Here is a 20,341-nt window from a genome sequence, read left to right as displayed (position 1 = left end):
TGTAAATGTTCCACATGAGCCTTAGGAAGCCTTCTATGCTATTTTACAACAGTATGTTATATTTTACCTGAGGTTTGCCATTTTCCTTAGCATTTAAGGTCGGTATCTGGATTCTGCACCGAGAGGTACCATTCAGGAAGGTTTTAGAACTCTGAAAAACAAAACAAAACAACTCCATACTTCTGTTGCTTGTTTTTTGAAAGATGACATTAGTGTCAACCGTTTCTCTGCAACAAGTTTTTGTGCATTGTAACATAAGCATAACCCCAAATGGAACATCTTTAATTTAATGACTGTGTATTTTGAGTTCTCAAAGTTCTTAAGCAGACCTACGGCAACGTACATAAAATGCAATCACAAATTTATCTGAAGGCTGGTTTTAGATAGAAGCAGCACAATGACTTCAGAGCACAGTCATGCCATTCTTAACATCTTTGGCTGCTTTTTTCTCTACTGAACTTACATTACAAACAGTTTTTTTTCTCATATGCAGATGATCCCAGCAGCAACCACAGGAGTAGATTTGTTTCAGGAAAACCGTGGTTCTTCACTTTCCTATCCCTTTAAGATTAAAGTTTATCCCTGTAGATAATATTCTGCAGCACTATATTCTTTTAACCCAGAAATGGACTTGTGGACAGGAGTGTTAATGAAGAGCCTAAGCAACTCCAGCACATCCAGTAGAAAAATCAAGGCAATAAAGCTACATTTTAGGTACTAGAGGGACCTGCTCTTTACACTTATTTATCAACAAGTGAATTAGTGTAACAGTTCACAACAAAATTGCACTCCATGGAAAACAATTTGTGATCTTTGGTCTAAGAAGGTTTACCAGGGACATTAAGGTTTGTCTGCTCAATTAAACATACAGCTTTAAAGCAGATTTGCAGCCAGGTATGGACAACCTATTGCTAAGTCCAAAAGAAGCATTGTGCACTCCTCAGGTGTGAGATGATTTTTTTAGTGTCTAATCACACACTTGATGCCACATTAAAAAAACCCAACCAAAAACCCCAAAATAAAACAATAAAAACCGCCACGAACTCTGCCCCAAATAACGCACCCCCGACCCCTTGAGTTCACCATCACGAATGAAAAAAGAATGCAGAACCTCCCTGAACATTCTAATTCCAAATTAATTGCTGGGTTATTCTTCCCCAACAAAAATACAAAGATATGTAATGCAGTACTCCTTAGGCAAACTGCCATTCATCACTCAAATCCTTCTAAGAAGGCAAAAAATTTTTGAGGATAAACTGAAGTATTTCTGCTGCTCAATACAGAGCTGAGGCACCAGCAGTCTTGGGTACAAATTCCTCAAAATAAACCAACAACACTCAAGCCCCTAAGGCTCTGATAAAACAGATTTTTAAATTTTATCTTACAAAAAAATCTGGCTCTTATCAAAAAAGTGATCTACAATGATCCACAGGGAAGAAAACCCATTATCTAGAGACAAGTCATCTACATCTTTAATCAGCAGCTCAGCACAGGAAAAATGAATCACTTTTTCATTTGACTGTCAAAAAGTAAGATTTACTGTGGTAAGGAGAAAATGTCTGGGGAAAAGGACTAGACTGAGAGGCTGCACATTTAATACTTGGGACTTATTTCTCCTTTTCAGAAAGTAAAAATTGCAGCACGGTAATTCTTAAGTGCACAAGCACTTTTCAACAGGAGTTTAAGAGAGCTAAGTTTCCTGGGAATGCAAAGCCAAGATAAAGGAAGTTCCTAGAGCATTAAGACAGGTCTGAATGAACAGGATGTAACTACGGGGAAAAAAAAAGCTCCAGGGAGAAAATGAGAAGCAATAAAACCAGTTCTAAATCACCACATTACCCAAATGCTGTTAAACCTCCTCTTTAACTTTCATGATGGAAGTGCAGCAATGCTGAATAAATCACACTGGCTTCTCACTTTCATTTGTCACAGCTACAGCCGTTCAGAAAGTCAAAGATTAAGCCTCCAATGCGGGGATTTAAAAGCCCTTCACTGCACTTAAGTGTTTACTTGGAAACAAATTTCAGATTGATGAATCAGAGCCAAGATGAATACAAGCAAATGAAGCACAGCCCAGGAAACCAGTGGATAAAGAATAAGAACCACACATTCAGGGCTCTGTGCCTGCCTTGCCTTCTGTAATTTTGGACAACTCAATGAAATTAGATTACTCACCACTACAAACTCGGTAGAAATACTGGGCTCATGATCATGTTGCAAATAAACAGTAGACCAAATTCATCCAGGATAGTGATAGCACACAGAGAGGAACCTGACCTCTGGATCTTAATATAAATCTACACTAAAGTCCTCCCCTCAAGCTGAGCATTTATTTTAGTGGTGCTTAAATTTAACTGGCCTCATTCTTCCACAATGAGGTTTGGTTTTTAGCACCAGCCAGCAGAGCTGCCTGCACCTAACCAAGGCATCTGTCCAAAATTACCTACTACAGCCTGATGAGAAGAGCAAGTGTGAATGTTTCTTTAGTGTCTCAAAAAAAAAAAAAGGAAAAAAAGATTTCTAACCATTTGCAAAACCACAACCGTTGCTCAGGTTGACACTGAAATGACCGAGCAAAAAAAGGTCAGCAAGCATTTTATGCCTGACAAATTCCAACCCTTGTGCAACACAGCTGAAATATTCTGTTCCCAGGATTAACACAGTCTTTTACTACATGAACCTTCCTTCAATTAGCAATCAGTTTTCTTTACAGTCAGACACTGTCATTAGCACACCTGCATTTGGAGGAGATCGTGAACTTCTACTCTGACCTTATTAATTTCCCTAATTTCTAAAACCACCCTCCTGCAGTGAACAGAGGTTGTGAGCTAAATCCATTCACTAAGGATGTGGAATCCTTGCAGACCACACAGGTCCAAAGAGAAGTATTTGAGCAGTTCAAATAGGATACAGTTTCCAAAGACAGTGGTGAATCTTAATCTGAAAAGGGTCCAAGGCAGGTGGGGAAGTATTTTTATAAACCTCCCACAAGATTTCCAGATGTGAAACGGGAACAGGGAAGGAAGAAGTGATGCCTTTAGCTCTGGAGGGCAAGGTTTCCAGGAAAACTGAAGGTCAAATGCATCCCACGCAATAAGACTGTTCCTGGAGCAGTGATCCTGCAGGTGCCCTAAAGAAGATGAGGCCAAATGCTAGTCCTTTTCTGGGACTGAGGGAAAAAGTGGTGAGTAGAAGGGGGGAAAAGCGCCTAAAATGCTAATTTTTTTGTTAGAAATATCACGGCAAACAGATATTCAATGTCAAAATTTTCCATACCAGCTCCTTGAGACACATGAGCAATATATTGTGCAGAGCTCTTTAGTTGTGCTTTCCACTCAACGTGTATTTGAAACAAATGCTTCCATGAGGCTTAACAGCAAATTCTGTAAACATGAGCCTCTAAGTGCTCCTGAACTACATAAAAGCTAAGGAAAAAAAGAGACACTCCTAACAGGAGGCAATGAGAGTCACTTAAAATACTCTCATACTTGACAGAAGCTACCTTTGAGAAATGAAAGAGAATTAAATGAAAAATAGAGAATGCACTGTGATCCCACCTTATCTCACAGTAAAAAACTAAGAACAGGAGTTCCCCAGACCACTGAAAGTATTCAGAAGATTTATCAGGAGTACTTCATATGAGGAGAAAAAAACCATTATCCGGTAAAGAAGAGATAACAGACTAAAAACATTACCTTCAGTTACTATTCAAGAGCATTTAAAATGTAAAAAAAAAACCAACAACTATCTGAAAATATTGGAGGGGGGTGGTAAAAAACCAGTAACCATCCCTGTACAACCTACTTGTGAGACTTGCAAATAAAAGGTATAGTTCACATGTACAGATAATTTCCATCTGGGATTCCCTTGGGACCTCCCCTCCGACATTTCCCCCAATAGCCCTGATTTGCCCTCAAACCTAGGAAACCCTAAGACCTTCCCTGCCAATCATCCCTACTATTCTTCCAAGGAAACAGCTGAAAACATGGCAGACCAGATTGCCCACAGGCTCCTGGAAGCCAAAGGAACAGAAGGCTGGGGCAAGAGCTGTTCTAGGTTGTGGTTACAGTAGAGACAAACACATACCAGAGCCTTAGGGAACACGAAACAAGATGAACCTCTAAATACACTCCTAAACAAAACTTGGCTATGAATGATATTCTGTTATGAGAAGTTATGCACAGCTGGTCTTCCTAATGCTCTCTTTTCTGTTCCCTTTCCTTGCTTTTTATTCTTCTCTCATTCTATTTTGACTGCCTCCCTCTTCTTGGGTCACAGCTACGTGAGGCAAGAAAGGAAACAATCATCTTCTCATTTTAATTAAATATTTCCAAGGCACATCTTTCTGCCATTGACACGACTTCCTAGAATACTTAATTTTGAGCACATAAACATCCTGTGAATTTTTGTTTCAAAAGCACTGAGCAAATATCTTGGTAACAGAGCTTAACCAGTTCCAACCTACTTCTAATGTTTGAACAATCTTATGGAAGGCACTTGGAAGAGAAAGCTTTCCTTTTAGAAACGATTTAAATAGTTATGAGTTTTGCTGCCACAATGGCACACAAAAATACACATACAATGTTCAGCAATCCAAAAAAAAGCTTAAGACATTTGCACACATGCATTTTAATCCTGCTTCAACAATGCCTTAAGAGGTCAATCTCTGATGTGGACTTTCAAACCACTGTGTCAGGAGAGTCACATCTTCCCCTGTGATACAGCAACATGTGTTACACAACTTGTGTGTGACGGTGTATTTACAACCTAGTGAAGTTCCCAACCTTGACAAAATTTAAGCCCCTGAAGTATAAGCTCTCATACAATAAATAGCAAGATCCCCTTGATGCCAGTGAAGCGTGGGATCAATGCATTCTAAAAAACTCCCAAACATCTACGTATAAACAGCAGCACCATCCTTGAGGATTTCAAATTTTAGCAGGCCAGACCTAAGCAATTTGATCCTATGTCAAATTTAGACCTGCTGTGAGCAGAGGATAGAACCACAGAATCACAGAATGGCCTGGGTTGGAAGGGAACAAAGATCATCCAGTCCCACCCCCTGCCATGGGCAGGGACACCTCCCACTAGCCCAGGTTGCTCAGAGCCCCCAACTTGGTCTTGAACACTTCCAGGGATGGGGCAGTCACAGTTTCTCAGGGTACCCTGTGCCAGGGCCTCACAACCCTCATAGGGAAGAATTTCTTCCCAATATCTAATCTAAATCTACTCTCTTCCAGTTTAAAACCATTCCTCCTTGTTCTGTTACTACATGCTCTTGTAAATAGTCTCTCTTCCATCCTTCTTGTAGGCTTCTACAATGTTCAGAGGTCCTGATTCAATCTAAATTATTCTGGGATGCCACAAAACTAAAGCATCCATCTGTCATATGATTCCTAAAACTTAGCACAGATTTTTTTCTCTCTCCTTTTCACATTTCCTCATTAATTTGAGTTTTAGATAAATAAATGCTACACGGTTAAACTCACTGTCACAAACTGACTGCTCCAATCTCTTCAATTCAGCTTTATATCCATCCCTTGGTTTTCCCTACTCATGTGCTCCCACTGTCCCCTTCCTCTATCCCAGGGAACATCCCACCACCCATCCCAAGCCCACAGACACATGCTTCCTTGACCCTGTGTCAGCAGAAGGGCTGTTTGCTCTTTCTGCAAAGCCTCACACAGGGTTCCCAGTGAGACCTTTTCCAGGATACAGTTGGCAGTAATCTCACTATGCCATACCTAAGCAAGGGAGGCAACAGCAGGAGATGGCACAAAATGCCATGAAGATGCCCAGGAAGACTGGAGGAAAGTAAGAAAACTCAAGGGAAAAAAAAAAAAGAAATGAACAGGTTTTCCTGTTTTACTGTTGTAAGATCATCTCTTCCAAAATTTTATTTAAAACAAATTAATTTACCTCTTGATTCACTTGCTTTGAGAGAAAATAAGGTTCTGGTTTATCACTGAAGCACAGACAAATCATTCCCTCAAGAACAGGATCAGTTACAACAGCCTGGCACAACAGGGCCACACGGACTGATTTCCAGAACTATCCTAATAAACGTGTATTAGGAGGCAAAAATCAAAAGAGAAAAAGCATTCACTTACACTGGATGGTGTGCAGGAGCAACTCACATCCTTAGGATCTGAAATACAACACCACATATAGTTAACAGTGAAAAGAAGCCTAACAAAGATCTCTTAAAACACTTTCAAACAGTGTAATTTACTGACAACAAACCAACAGTACAAATAACAAGGGCTATTTTGGCAGTCTTGCTCTTTTTACAGAATTCTAGTTATCTCTACAGAACTCTCTACTTGCTGAGATAGGACAGTTATAGTAAAATAAGCATTCATATCTCTGAGTCTTCATAGGGACAAGATGGGGCATTCCTCTTTAACTTCTGATTTAAAGTGTCACAACCTGCTCTACCAGCTGACTTCTGTATTTCACAGCACAGAAGATGGATGGCATGGGTTGAATGGTAGCACAGAACACACACTGCAGCCAGGTGGGACGTTCTGCTAAGATACACTTGAACAATTTATCAAGACTGGGAACTAATAACAGGGTGGTGGACTCAATTCTGAAGTGTGCTGGAGTCATTCTGGGCAACAGAGCTGGGGAAGGGTCTGAAGAATAAGCCATGAGGAGCAGATGAGGGAGGTGGGGGAGTTCAACCTGGAGAAAAGGAGGCTCAGGGGGGACCCCCTTGCTCTCTGCAACCTCCTGACAGGAGGGTGAAACCAGGGAGGGGGTCAGGCTCTGCTCCTGGGGAACAAGGGACAGGATGAGAGGAAATGGCCTCAATGGCCTACAGCTGTGCCACGAGAGGGTCAGGCTGGACATCAGGGAGAATTTCTTTATGGAAAGGGTTGTCAGACATCAGAAGGGGCTGCCCATGGAGGTGGTGGAGTCCCCACCCCTGGAGGTATTCAAGGAACAACTGGACATGCCACTCAGTGCTCTGGTCCGGCTGACAAGGTGGTGATTGATCAAAAGCTGGACTTGATCTTAGTGGTCTTTTCCAACCTAAATTATTCTTAAGCAGCTGGTGTTCCTCACCCATAACAAGCTCCCCCATGGTTCTGTCCCTCTGAAGCACTCACGTTCAATGAGAAACAGGAAGCAAACAATCCCCATCACAGCAACGATGACTCCGGGCACCACGAAGGAGAGACCCCAGCACGTGGACACCCAGTAAGCAGCAATTAAGGATCCCAAGATATTTCCCACTGAAGTGTGTGAATTCCAGATTCCCATGATCAAACCTCTCCTGCATTAAAAAACACCAAAACAAAAACAAACAACGACCCACAAACTTTTCTTATTACAAGAATTATTGGATCGAGACAAGTGTATCAAAAATAGCTGTTCATCTGTGCTGTTACTGAAATATTTCAATATTTGCAATCTTATGGTTCTTTAACTGATCGTTTCTTTACGCTACAGTCTCCATCTGGCAATTTCAAGGCACCTAAATATTAATAAAAGTGTTGTAAAATACTTCTCTGTGCATCACAAAACTCATCCTGCATTTAATGGGATTTAAAGACACCATCAGGGCTTGCATGTTTCTAGACAGAGTTTTTTTGATTAAAACAAGTATAGAGATGTTTTGTAGCATGTGGACATGAAGTCTGATGCTTTTGGGAATGAAAATCCTCCTGCAAACACGTTGCCCTGATAATCTGATGCTTTCAGGACATGGCAGACTTATCATGCAGAAGAAAACAACCTGTACAGGATATGTGGAGCAAATTCAGTATTTTCTGGTCACATTCTGGACTTGTTGGGCACTAGCAGAAGATGACACCTGTGCAAGCTTGGCTAACACACACATCAGGCTGCTGTCTGCCTGGAAATCCCAGATTAGCTCCAGCTCAGCTAATGTAAACCACAGAAATCCTACTGAAGTCATGACAGCAGGGTGGTTTTTTTTCCCCCTCCTTGTTCTTCCACATGGGAAAACTGCCTTGTCCTCAGCAATTTACATGGAGCAACCTAACTTGAACAAAGCCCAGTCTTTTCCTTGGGCTAAAGATCTAACAGGTCAGCCCACATTTTCATGAAATTTGTGGAAAAATGAGAACAAGAACCAGAACACTGACATTCAAACAAGAGCCCTACCCACCAGTCCACTCTGTGGCCTCCTAAAAGAAAAGGCTCTTGCTTTTGTGCAAAGTAAATCCTGAATAAATGTATTTATTTTGCAGACTCATCAATTTTGTTCAGTACTGTATGACAGTTATTCTCTCCATTTTGTAACATTCACCTAAAAGGCTGCAGGGACCACAGAAAACCAGCCTGAACCTACATTTTCACAACTATTCTGTGATTTTATATAGAAAGCATATATTTAACTTTTGTATATCCTCTGGAATTGACAGACAACAATGCTCTTTTATGGTATTTATCTACAAAGGATGGTACTACAGTAGCATTATTATGTGCTACATCCACCAACCATTATCAGAACCAGTGGATTTACCAAGCAACTCCTGTAAAATTTATGGAAAACTACTGTATGGTGGTGTGACAAAATAAACACTAAAAGTGACCTCTGAGCAGGATTAAGATAAAAAACCCAAATAGATGATTTAAAGAAAAGTGACAAAAAGAAAAGTTAAATCAGCTGCCATACATATTTTCCTTTTTAACCTGAATTTTTAAGTTTATGTAAGTGTGTTAGAAAAAAAGGATATTAGACAGATACTTTTTACAGTTACACCCTGACAACTGTTTGGAAACACAAATGAAAACATGGGAAATTCCACATTAAAATGGCATAATAACAGCCTGTACTGAAAGTAGTTTTAGACTGTTAATATTTGCAAGGATTATTCTAATTCAATTCTGAAATATTTCAGCTGAAAAACTAAGTGTCAGACTAAAGAGCTACCAGAGAACACCGGTTTGACATGAGGGAGAACATTTCAAACCCATATACAAACTAATCAGTGTAACAAAGGAAGCTCCTCTCAAAGTTCTACTTAACTGCTTTTTCGTCCCCAAAAAACGCAGAAACAGAAAAAGATATTTAAATGGGCTGTATTACAGCCCAGAATGTATTGATCTGTACTTCCAAAAGTCTGGATAACATATGATTTACCTTCCTTTTCCAAACCAGTTGCCAATACATGTAACGACACTCGGCCAGCCAGTAGTTTGCACCAACCCATTTGCTATCTGAAAGTATATAAAAATTATAATAAATAAACACACTCTATAATAAGTCAGGTTCCTACACAACCCCTGCCGAGTGCTGCACTGGGAAAAGGAAGCCCTCACAAATGCTCTGAATTTAGAAATTTAGCAGGGAGGTTTGAAAGTGATATTTTTTTCCCCAAGAATAACCAAGTTACGACATTTCACAGAGATTCTTCCCTGTACCTACATCCCCACAATTATTTTATGATTTAAATCACAGACTGTTGTCATTCAATCACAACGCTCACCAAAAGTCACACTGCACTGAGAAGTGAATTCTCCACACTCAAACAACAACACAGAAAATTTCACAGAATATTCTGAGTTGGAAGGGACTCACAAGGATCACTGACTGAGTCCACCTCTAATGCTTATCTCAATCTGAGCATATGGTAAAGTGTGTTTGCAATCAAACAAAGTGGAAAAAAAAAAAGCTTTAGGGGAGACTGGCTAACTTTGAACATTCACTTTAAAATGCTTAACAGACACCTGTAAATAAACTGAGAGGAGGAATTTAGCTTACTATTTCAGGCTGAAGTAGGAACTAGTTCAGCCTCCACATTGCACAGATTATAACTTTAACTGTCTCTAACCCTACTCTAGAATTACTCTCTCTAGAATTACACCTTAATGCAAAGGTCACAGTACAGTAACTGTACAGTGGGCATTTGAACATGTAACAAAATCACCTCACTCTACCCCACAAAAAACAAGTAGGCTGGTGGTGCCAGACCACCTTTGGTATTCCAGGACTCACTGACCACATCCCACAGGGCAGCACTGCTAGAGACAGTCAGCTTAACCCTAAAGGAGCCAGCTCCTGCCCTAGAAACCACCTGATCCAAGAGGGCTGGGGCAGGGACAGGGTTAAACAGATTAATTGGTGACATGGTTACACAAGCTTGCTGTGCCCAAGTTAGTACCTGTGCATGCCATGCTGCCCAATGCCATGCAAAGGTGCCAGAGGAGAGAATCCTACTGCAACAACACACAGGAAGCAGCAATACCAAGGTGCAGACCTGCCCAAAATGGCTCAAGTGCTGACCATGTCCTGCTCCTGACCTAAAGTCCATTTCAGGTCAACAGCAAATATTCTTGTGACACCTGATTAGTGCTCTGAAAAAATCTCACACAACCAATCTCGTTACATAAGCCACACCAGTTTGGGAGACTGTTCATCATTAGCAGTATAAATGTTAATTTTCCCGCAGAGAAAGCCAGGATGAGTCACTCAGGTCTTGGCAGACTGACAAAAGTAAATAGGCTTGTTTTAAAACTCGCCCACATTTAAGCTCGCAAAGATTTGATCACTGATTTGACACAGGGTGAAACACACTAATTTGTTTTCAAAGATTTCTTTCACTAGAAAAACATTTTTCAAAAATAAAACCTGGGGCTATCCACTCTGTCAGTTCTGCCTGTCATCACTGACAGTGTGTTCCAACATCTACACCCTCCCATCCAACCACTAATCACTGCGCGTAGCTGAGAAGCACCCAACACAACACTGAACAGCACCACAGAAACTCTGCAGTGCCTAAATAACATCGTGCCTACCTGGGCCATGATGTAAAACCACAGATTATGTACGTTATAGAAATAACCCAATCCAAACATGGCAGTGAAGAGCCCACTGGAGAGCATCCCACCCGTCAGATAGTACCGGATCGGCAGCCGCTCTCCTATCAGTCCACTTGGAATGGGGAAGGAAATAAAGAGAAAGGCCATAATTAAAAATGAGATCATACCCCCAGCCTTCACAAACAAAGAATATTTTCTGTTGTTTAATTCTGACTGAGGAGAAACTTTACTGGTAACTGCTGTTTGCCTTCACAGCAGCGCTTGACAGGGAAAAAGACCCAACAAACATTTCATGTTCATTAATTGCTAAGTTCTGACACCTGCACAACCATCCTTCAGGCAGATACTCATCTAGAGTACATTTACTTACAGAGTCATTTTCCAAATGACAGGTAAGGTGGGACATGTCTCCAGCCTTTTAAAGTGAGACTTGTCTCCCTTGCTAATAATTCTAATCACGAAGGTTCTGGTTTTAATAAAAAGAAACATCTCCAAACAGCAGCTAATATTTGCACACTGTAAGATGGTTTTGGTATTATTTTTAGGAGGTGTCTGCTTCCATCCTCTCACTCTAGAGAAAGCCAGGACAACCAGTTTAGTTTACAAGTCGGAGACTGATTGAGGACATATATTCCAGTGTATATTCCTTTGTGTTCCACATGAAGCAAAGACAGGCCAAGTTGGAAAGCATTCCTGCACAAGGCAGTCATGATGGATGCAGGTAAGAAGCAGCTTTCTATAGATCAACAGATATGATACCACTGGGACTCAGGATGACGTGGGTTTTGTTCCCCCCTCAGCAATCAGTTTCTCACTCTCTTCACCAGAAACTTTTCCCATAAGGAATCACAACATCTCAGAAGCTGTGCAGCCTCATAAATTAACAGTCAGCAATAAAGCAGGTTTCCCAGAGAGTGTATTTACCTTAAATACATTCCAACTGCATATGCACACAAAAACGAGTAATCCAGCGCTCCCAGTAACTGTTTGTAGTTGTTCTTATCTAAGAATAATTTTCAAAACAAATTATCAGTTTAAATGTACTAATTAATTTCCAACCATTTTTACATATAAGAAGAAAAATGTTAGTGAACATGCACTGGCATTTAATTTTCAATAGGTGCTTTTACACCTAAGCACACATTTTGCAAAACGTTTTATTTAATGAAAATATAAAAATAAATGGCTGTAACATATAACAAAAATATTGGTAGGCCCATGTTTAACTCTACCTTATTCAAAACAGCATTTTGGAAGAGAAGAAACACTAGCTATTAATAAAGTGCCCTTGTATGTCCTTAGACATAAGAAAATCCCAATGTGACTTGATTAAAAGTGGGAAGATGAGTTGTAAATGTGTGAGATCCTAACAGTCAAAATGGCTAAAAAAATTCCATCATCACAGAGGCTTTTAAAGAATCAGTTTAATTTTTTTTTTTTTATTGTTAAAGCCTTTTGCATTTCATTTTCCAACTATTCACAGGGCACAGAGTTCTGCTTAAAAAAACCCAACAAACAGGGTTCTGCTCTGTACAGCAAACAAGCATAAATCACACCAAAATGGGACTTGCAGACAGGATGGAGGGAGTAGAAGGGCCTCCACCCAGATGGAAATGCCAAGTCTACTCTCAGGAGACCTGAGCTCATACCAAGAAAGACAGTTTGTGTATTTATTTGCAAGGAGCCACAATTGCCATTGACTTTGAGCATGAAGTCACAGATACTGAAGCATTCCTTCTTTCAGTGTCACTCCCAGCTTTCCCAGCTGTACTGCCTGAAAAAAACAGCCAAAAACCCAAGTCTAGAGTGCCATCCCAAAGGGGTAGCTTGGTAGTAACCCATGTGTTCATGGAAAAAGAGGACACTGGAGCTCAGAAGTCTCCACTAGCAAAGCCAACCAGTGTTTCAGACACGCAAACTCAGCCTCCCCTCGGTCCAGGGACAAGAAACACCAACCAATTTAACTACATCCCATCCAACGGGACTAAATAATTTCAGCAGACCTTGCAACAGGCAGTTAATACACTGGATTTTGTCCACAGAAAACCCAGAGCTCAGATCTTTAATTATCTTTGAACAGAGTAGCACCTTTTTTTTTTTTAATTGCTAATTAAGGACTAATTAGAATGGATGGCTACATAGACTGGTGTGCACTGGCACACTGACAGAATGGACTATTCTACTTCACTGATGTTCCTGGTAGTAATTAAAGCATCAAGGAATGGTTCAAAGTTTCCCTGAAATTCAAACACAATTAAATTAAAATGTAATTGTTCAGTAGACAAATATTAGTTTTCTATCTAAGTGAAAGGCCATGTCCATAAACTATTCAGTAAGTTGTCAAGTCTTTTCTGAAATAAAGTCTCCTCTTTTTCTTCATTAAAATGGAGAGAAAGATATTTCTTCCAGCAGATAAGGACTCTGAAAAGTTCTGATTTCGATAAACACCAAGTAAATTAATTTAAAGGGTTGCTGGACCTTGAATTAAATGAGTAGAAAATAAAAATGATTTATTTTATTCTTCACCCTTTTTTCCTTAATAGACACACTAAAGACAAATCCCATTTTCTGACTGAAAACTGCTCTACTGACACCATCTCACAGCTGTAACAAGTAAAATAATGTCACCTGTTTAAGTGACTTTGAGCAGGAGAGACATCATAAGGTAGGTCACAACTTAACTTTCTTTGAAGAAATCAATTAGAACGTGGAAAACAAAACACCCCTTCCATGCACATCTCCTCAATACCTCCATATGTGAAGAAATAGCAAGAAGCAAATAATCTAATTATGAATATGAGCTCATTATTGGGAAAAACAGAAAACCAAAAAAAAAAACCCCAACCCTTACCAAATGGCTCCCAACCACACTGAGAGGTGTTAAATGGCTTTTTGAGAGGCTGAATCTGGGCAGCATATTCTTTGTAGGAGTCAAGTTCAACTTCATGTGAAGCAGCACAATGCTTATGCAGCTCTCCCTGAAACAGAAAGGACATTTGAAAATGGAAAAAAACTCACTTGTGAGCTGGGGACTGTTAATTCCCATATGACAACAAACTTCACAAACCCAGACTGACGTGAACCTGTGTCAAACCCACCAAAATCAGGAACACTGTTAGCCATTATTAATTGCTTGGCATTTTGGTGAGTGAAGCCACCACTACATGAGATAGTTAATCACATGGTTAGAAAAAACATTCTGTAGTGAACTGGTGTTTCTGACAGTGAACAGCTCTGAAATTCTGCAGTAACATCAGGTACTTTGCCCATTGTTACTCATCACTTATACACAAGACAGCACAAGGGGATTTGATTTGAGTTTGGCAAGTTTTACAGGCTGAAGATTAAACTAACAAACCTTGAATTATGGAATATTTTGCCACCAGTTTCACTAGAAACAGAGTCCCAAGTGTACAGACAACTATGATGTTCAACAGTACTTGGAACACTCTCGTAAATGCCAAGGCAATATTATCATGTTCAACTCATCAGTTATGAGCAACTTTTCTCAAAAATAACTGTAAATCTCTCAAATACCTATAATTAGATTAAGTCACATGAATTAAGTGTAGGCATAGCTGTGTCAAGTTCTAACCCCAAAAACCAGACATATATGCAATATTCTAGGCGTGGTCTCACTGAAGTTTATCAAGCAAATGTCACTGTGTACTGGCTTTATCAGGTTTTCATATTGAAGCCACTTCAAGTTAAAGTTTAACACTGCCTTTCACAATGGGAAATACTAAAAAGACAATGACTTCTGTGTTTGAGGAGCAGAAGGATGTTTAAACAAGGACAGAACTCTGCTTACCTTAACTATACTAATAGGTTTCCTTGATAAGTGGAAGCTGGCATACAGCAGGAATGTGAGAGAGAAAATGAAGGCTCTATACCTACAGTATAAAATAAAAAGTATTTGAAAATTATTTTATTTAGATCTCCTTTCAGCACCAAGTTACACAAAAACATCTGCCTTGTTTGCAACCTTCCTTTGGGGGCTATTAAATGTCAGTTCAACATTAAACATACTGATAATCAGATTTCACACCTCACCGTCTCACTGGGTTTTCTGGTATGATTAGGACATAAGTGATGGCTCTCTGAGTTGGCAGTTTGATTATTGTGGGTTATTACTTCCTTGTTTTCTTACTGCTTTTAGGATTCTGCTTTACTTTTGCCTTCCTCTGTAACAACAGAAATAAGCTGTTTCCAGAGATGGACAGACAGAGTGTACTGGAGCACATGAACATAATTAAGCAGGTTTGGGATTGGGAAGGAATTCTCCTTTGTGCCTCACTGGCATCTTTCGGTCTTTCTCTGCAGTTCAGCTGAATTAAAAGGACATCCCAAAATCCTTGTCACTGTAAGCATTAAACAAAGTCAACAAGCTGATCTATTCTCTGCTCTACCTGCAGTTTCAGTTGTTTAAGGAGAGCACTTTGTGGAATTGTGCTTTTAACAATATGCAGAGTCCAAGTGTATTTGCTGGTTCCTTCTGGCCTTGATCTTAAAATCAACATCAGTAAATAAAAGTACATATATAAATACAAATATCTGATATCACACAGACTACTATGGTCTGTGATTTTTTAATCAACGTTTTTCAATAATTTTTTGCCTTACAAACTTTTATATAATCAAGGCCTTGTTTTACAGTTCTGGTATATTCACAGAGACACTAGAAGAGTTATCCCACAAGCTGAATTACTCACTCTCACAACTGAAAACACAGTTTTCACTGAAAACACACATTTATTCCTCACAAGGAATAAAACTGAAATTACTTTGTTCCTGCTGCTATACTAGAGAAAACACATGATAAAATTGCTCAAATGGAAAGTGCTTGGTCTTTCATTTGTTTTTTTTTCCACACACAACTGACTCAGTCTTCTATCTCAGAAAGCACATGAACTGATGTCACAAAACTTCCAGAATTAGTTTTCTTGAGCAAAGAGGATTTGATTTTGGTTCAGTTTTGTTGGGGGGTTTTGTGTTGGTTTTGGGTTTTTTTGTGTTTTGTTGTTGTTGTTTGTTTGGGGGTTTTGTTTGTTTTGGGGGGGTTTTGTTTGTTTTGGGGGGTTTTTGTTTTTTTTTGGTTTTTTTTGTTTTGGGGGGTTTTGTTTTGTTTGTTTGTTTGTTTTATTTTAGGGTTTGCTTTTGTTTTCAATATTACAGTAGCAAGAACTAAAACTGTAATTGTACAAGTCTGTATTAAACATCAAATTATTGAGGAGAAAATACACTTACGGTTAAGAAAAGAGAGTTTACCTTGAGCCACTCTTCCTACCTAAGAGCTTGAAAATAAAAATCTGAAATTTATCATTTAAATACCTTGCAAAGAAAAGGACAAAAGGCTAGTAAGTGTTTGTTTGGGCTTCCCAACAAAGCACCTAACTTTTTAGATGTCATCAATATTTATTATACAACTGGCTATATTTTCTTCCTGTGTATATTAAGCAATGAAAAAGCAAAAACTAGAGCAGCGTGATCTTCCCAGATACAAATTCACACTGTCCACAAAGATCACCACCATACTTCAGGACTTACCACTGATCTCGTGAAAATGAAGTGATGAAACGAATCCCAGGAGGAAGCTGAGCCATCTACACTATGGCTGGTACCAAATTTTAGGTGACACAATTATGTACTCGTGACAGTGCTTTCTGTTCTTCTGAATGTGTAACAAAGATCCCCTAGAAGCCGTGGGATGGCAGGTAAAAAATGTGGAATAGCTGCTGCTGAGCTGATCTCCCTGTAGGTTTTTAGTCTTACACCTTCAGTCTCGACGTGGCAAATCCTTCACTCTGCCTTTGTTAACTGCTGATCTTCAGATAAGAGAAGCTGATAAGTAAACAGTCTGATGGAGGATTTGTAATATTTTCTAACCATAACATTTGAATCAGTAATTATCTACTTCAGAGGCAAGTAATTACCATAACTAACCTTCCAGCCATCAAAAATGTAATGGAGAATTTTTAAGCTGATATAAAAACGCAGCCTTTTCTGAATTTTATCATTTATAATGCATTTTGAGAACTCGGCATAGTACAAAGCAGCGGAGACACAAAGGGAAGATGCACACAGAACTCGATCCAAAGCCAGCTGACATCAAAACACTCCGCTTTTGTCCCAGAATGGCTACAAGCAGACAATTCCCCAGCCCACAAAGATCTGTTTAAGCACATCAGAAACATTCATGAGCTTGCAATTAGTTCAAAAATGGCTGTAGTGTTTCCAGCTCGGAATAGAGACTCCTCCAGCTTGAGAGTGGGTGCTGCTGAACAATGCTGCCAGCAAGACTCGACCAGCACTCCCTCTTCCACCCCATTTCCCTGTCCCAGTGGCAGTCCTGCACAAAGCACCCCATCGTCAGAAAACTTGGAAAAGAAAATAAACAAGTTTTTTCACCACCTGAGCTCCCTGCATCAGCACAAGGGGAGAAGGCAGGATCTCACGTGTCCATAACAGGCAGGGGAGAGAGAGACTGTGTCAGCATCAATTCAGTTTGGTTTAAAGTTTCAGAGTTCCTCCTGTTTGTTCAAACGTGGGCTGAAGTCCCTCAACAGAAAAATAAATGCACAATATCTTTACTGCAGGTACTGCACCAGAGAGCAGCTGCACTGTTAGCTGGCAGCAAGTCAGCCAACTGTTGAGGGCGATGACAAAAGGCACTGTAGGCAAAAGGTGTGACTGCAAGTCACGCATGAAAACCCTCCCTGTGTGCTCACAGCAGAGCCACCCCAGCAGGATGTCAAGCATAACCCCTACCGCCCTCCTGGTAGCCCTGCTAGTGGGTTTAATGACAGCAAAAGCCACAGATGGGAAGTTGGTAGGAGACAGGATCAGCTCTCCTGGTAAACAAAAGAAAACACACCTGCCAAGCAAGTAAACAGACCTGCCCAAGACCAAGGGTTGGTCTTAACATGAGATCATCTTCATTGCCCCATCTTATTACAGAAATCAAAACTAATCCTTCAACCAGATGAATGCCAACACCAAACAGGATCTGCTGTGTCCAAGCCAGCAACTTGAAAGCTTCACTACCCACATTGACTTTCTCCCCAGGAATGGAGGAAAACTCACCTCTTTCCAAACAGAGTATCCCAACAGAAAATTAGGGGTCTGCTCCTTTATGCTAACACATTTTTGCCATGGTTTTATTTTTTCCAGTATCCTGGTTCAGTTTGACACCTCCCTCCCTCGAAGTGAGCTGACTTGCTAATCTCGTTTGGCATGTTTCACCCCCCCACACCTCCCCAGCTCTGAATCAGTTGTGCAATTAATTAAACCCCGTAATCATTCCAACCCAACATGGGTTTCCTACCTCCTCTTTGAGGTTGCAGAGGTTAAGGAAAGTGCAACCCTACATCCTCCTCCCCTCTTCCACTCCCAAATGCAGGTCCCTGCTTCCCTCTGTGTCAGACCTTGCAGTTGTACAGCCATGGTTCAGGTGGCTGATTCATCAGAAAACCTGCCATGAAATGCAGCTGATCCAACAGAGAATATTAATTCATTCTATAGTCATAAAACTGCTACTTAGGATTAATCCAACGCAGCGGGAGCATAAAGGCAGGGACTGAAGGTGGGATTGCCCCTTTCAACCACAGCTGGCTAGTTAGGTCAGAGGAACTCAAATTCAAAACAACAACTTGTCAGGAATATGTGTTTGGTTGATAGCTCCAGTAGCAGAAGAAAGGTAAGAAGAAAAATAGGTTGGCACAAGCAGCCCCCAGCTGGAGGGTATTTTTCTTCCAGCAGCAACAAACCTATTTCAGGGTGATCCCAAACCCCATTTCTCTCTCACAGTTATCCCCAGACACCAAAATTATTATTTAACTGACCACACTAAGCAGGGTGACAGAAATAGTTACTGGGAAAAAAACTGAGAAGCCGGCTGAGAACAAAAAGCCGAGGTCAAACATCTCCTTAAATGGTTCTTTTAAAATATAATGGGACAAGGCAATTATCATCATAGCAAAGCAATTATTTAACAAGCTACTATTTAGCAGCTTTAGCCTAAGCAGGAAAAGACTTCACAGATCTTACAAAAGGTTTCAGTACTAAGTGGTCACACAAGGTTGCACATCTGTGCACCTGCTGCACAGATGGTACTCGCACCACCTCCCAACAGTAAATCCCATCACCCGGATCCCAGTCACTTCCCAGCAAAGATGACTGGACTATAAGCAGCACAGAGAGGACTGCACTCGAACTCTATTTGACAGAGGTTGATTATATTTTATGTACTGCAAGCAGAAACAGCTGAGTTCTCAATTACTTGTCAACAACTTATCTCTGTCTCCACGTATCTGTAAGTTCCTCTGACATTCACGTGCTTTTTAATAAACAAATAGAACGTCCTCCACAAAAGCAAAGGAATTTGTGGCAATAAAACTTGTGAAAACAGGTTATAAAGATCACATCCTGCCGTAGATTAAACTAAATTTTAAAAGCCAAGCTATACTTCAGAAATTACATTAATAGGGTACAACACATAACCGCTAGTTTGCCAATACATCCTTTGTATTTCTGGTTTACTAATGAAGCTCAAGGACAATCTCGAATCTAATCACTGAAACTGGCTTTAGGTTCTTTCATTTTCTGCAACCATTTCAGCCGACAGCCAAACAAACACTTCGCTTCCTCCTTGCTGTACTGCAACCTATAAAGCGATATTCTGGTACTTAGTTTGAAACCATATTTACCTTCCAAAATTGGTATTGCTCCTTCAGGCTTCCCACTGGCTGAAACATTCCTCCCTGCTTCGGGAAAACAGTCATCGGTGACCGGCCTTTCCCTCTGCAAACACGGCAAACCCGGGATCAGCTGTGCTGGACAGGCAGTGGGAAGGAAGGTCGTGCCTGGCCACGCACAGCTCCCCAGAGGGCAGAGATTAATTCAGTGTCTGCAAACAGCGGGTAACCAAACCCTCCTCGGGGTGTCCTCAAGGGCTCAAAACGCCCTCGCTCACACGCAGGTCAAATGCACGTCGCGCTTAACGCCCGGCAGCTCCGCACCCGAGCCAGAGCCTGCCAAACCCACCACCCTGGGGCATTAAATGGCCACGTTCCTTCTATTTAACACACCAAAAAAACCCCGGTTCACCCTGGCTTAGCCACAGCGGGGCACAGCCCCGGTGAGCACATCGTGGGTCGGGGCCCCGGGACCCGCAGGACCGACCGCCCCAGGAGCCGCCCCGGGGGCCAAGGGCAGCGCCAAGAGCGGGAGCCGAGCCCAACCCACGGGCAGCTCTCGGCAGCGCACAGGGGCGGAGAGCCGGGGCCGGGTACCCCCGGCCGGTGCCCGAGCGCTCCCCGCGCACCCCCGGCCGGTCCCGCCGCTCCCGAGCGGCCCCGCGGCCCCGGAGCCGCCCCCGCTCCGCCCCCGCCGCGGGCACGGCAGGTGCACGGCCGGCCCCCGCCCGCCGAGCCTACCCGGCAATGCCGATCCCGGCACCGGCAGCTTCCTGAGTCCCCCGTGTCCCGGCGAGCCGGGCTGTGCCGGGCCGGGCGAGGCTGCGGATCGCCGCCCGCCGCCGGAGCTG

The 20,341-nt window shown here is 41.4% G+C and overlaps 1 protein-coding gene across 9 annotated transcripts in view; it reads right to left on the bottom strand.

Moving 5' to 3' along the window:
- SLC37A1 (solute carrier family 37 member 1) overlaps positions 1–20,341 on the bottom strand; it is a 39,162-nt gene extending 18,821 nt beyond the window's left edge. For 2 of the 9 annotated variants that reach the window (XM_027636300.1, XM_027636368.1), the window contains exons 1-11: positions 20,232–20,341; positions 19,503–19,596; positions 16,345–16,622; positions 14,609–14,690; positions 13,649–13,775; positions 11,722–11,800; positions 10,774–10,909; positions 9,119–9,195; positions 7,116–7,282; positions 6,111–6,148; positions 68–151 (exon numbers count right to left, since the gene is read on the bottom strand). In XM_027636300.1, the coding sequence (XP_027492101.1) occupies positions 68–151; positions 6,111–6,148; positions 7,116–7,282; positions 9,119–9,195; positions 10,774–10,909; positions 11,722–11,800; positions 13,649–13,775; positions 14,609–14,690; positions 16,345–16,400 (846 nt within the window). In that variant the 5' untranslated portion in view covers positions 16,401–16,622; positions 19,503–19,596; positions 20,232–20,341. The other 7 variants (XM_027636338.1, XM_027636360.1, XM_027636320.1 and 4 more) reach the window with 7 other exon arrangements.

This window comes from Corapipo altera, unplaced genomic scaffold (assembly GCF_003945725.1).
Source record: "Corapipo altera isolate COAL_440 unplaced genomic scaffold, ASM394572v1 0, whole genome shotgun sequence".
NCBI classification, from domain to species: domain Eukaryota; kingdom Metazoa; phylum Chordata; class Aves; order Passeriformes; family Pipridae; genus Corapipo; species Corapipo altera.
Note: the sequence above shows the minus strand (reverse complement) of the source record. Positions and strands in the feature narration are given on the sequence as shown.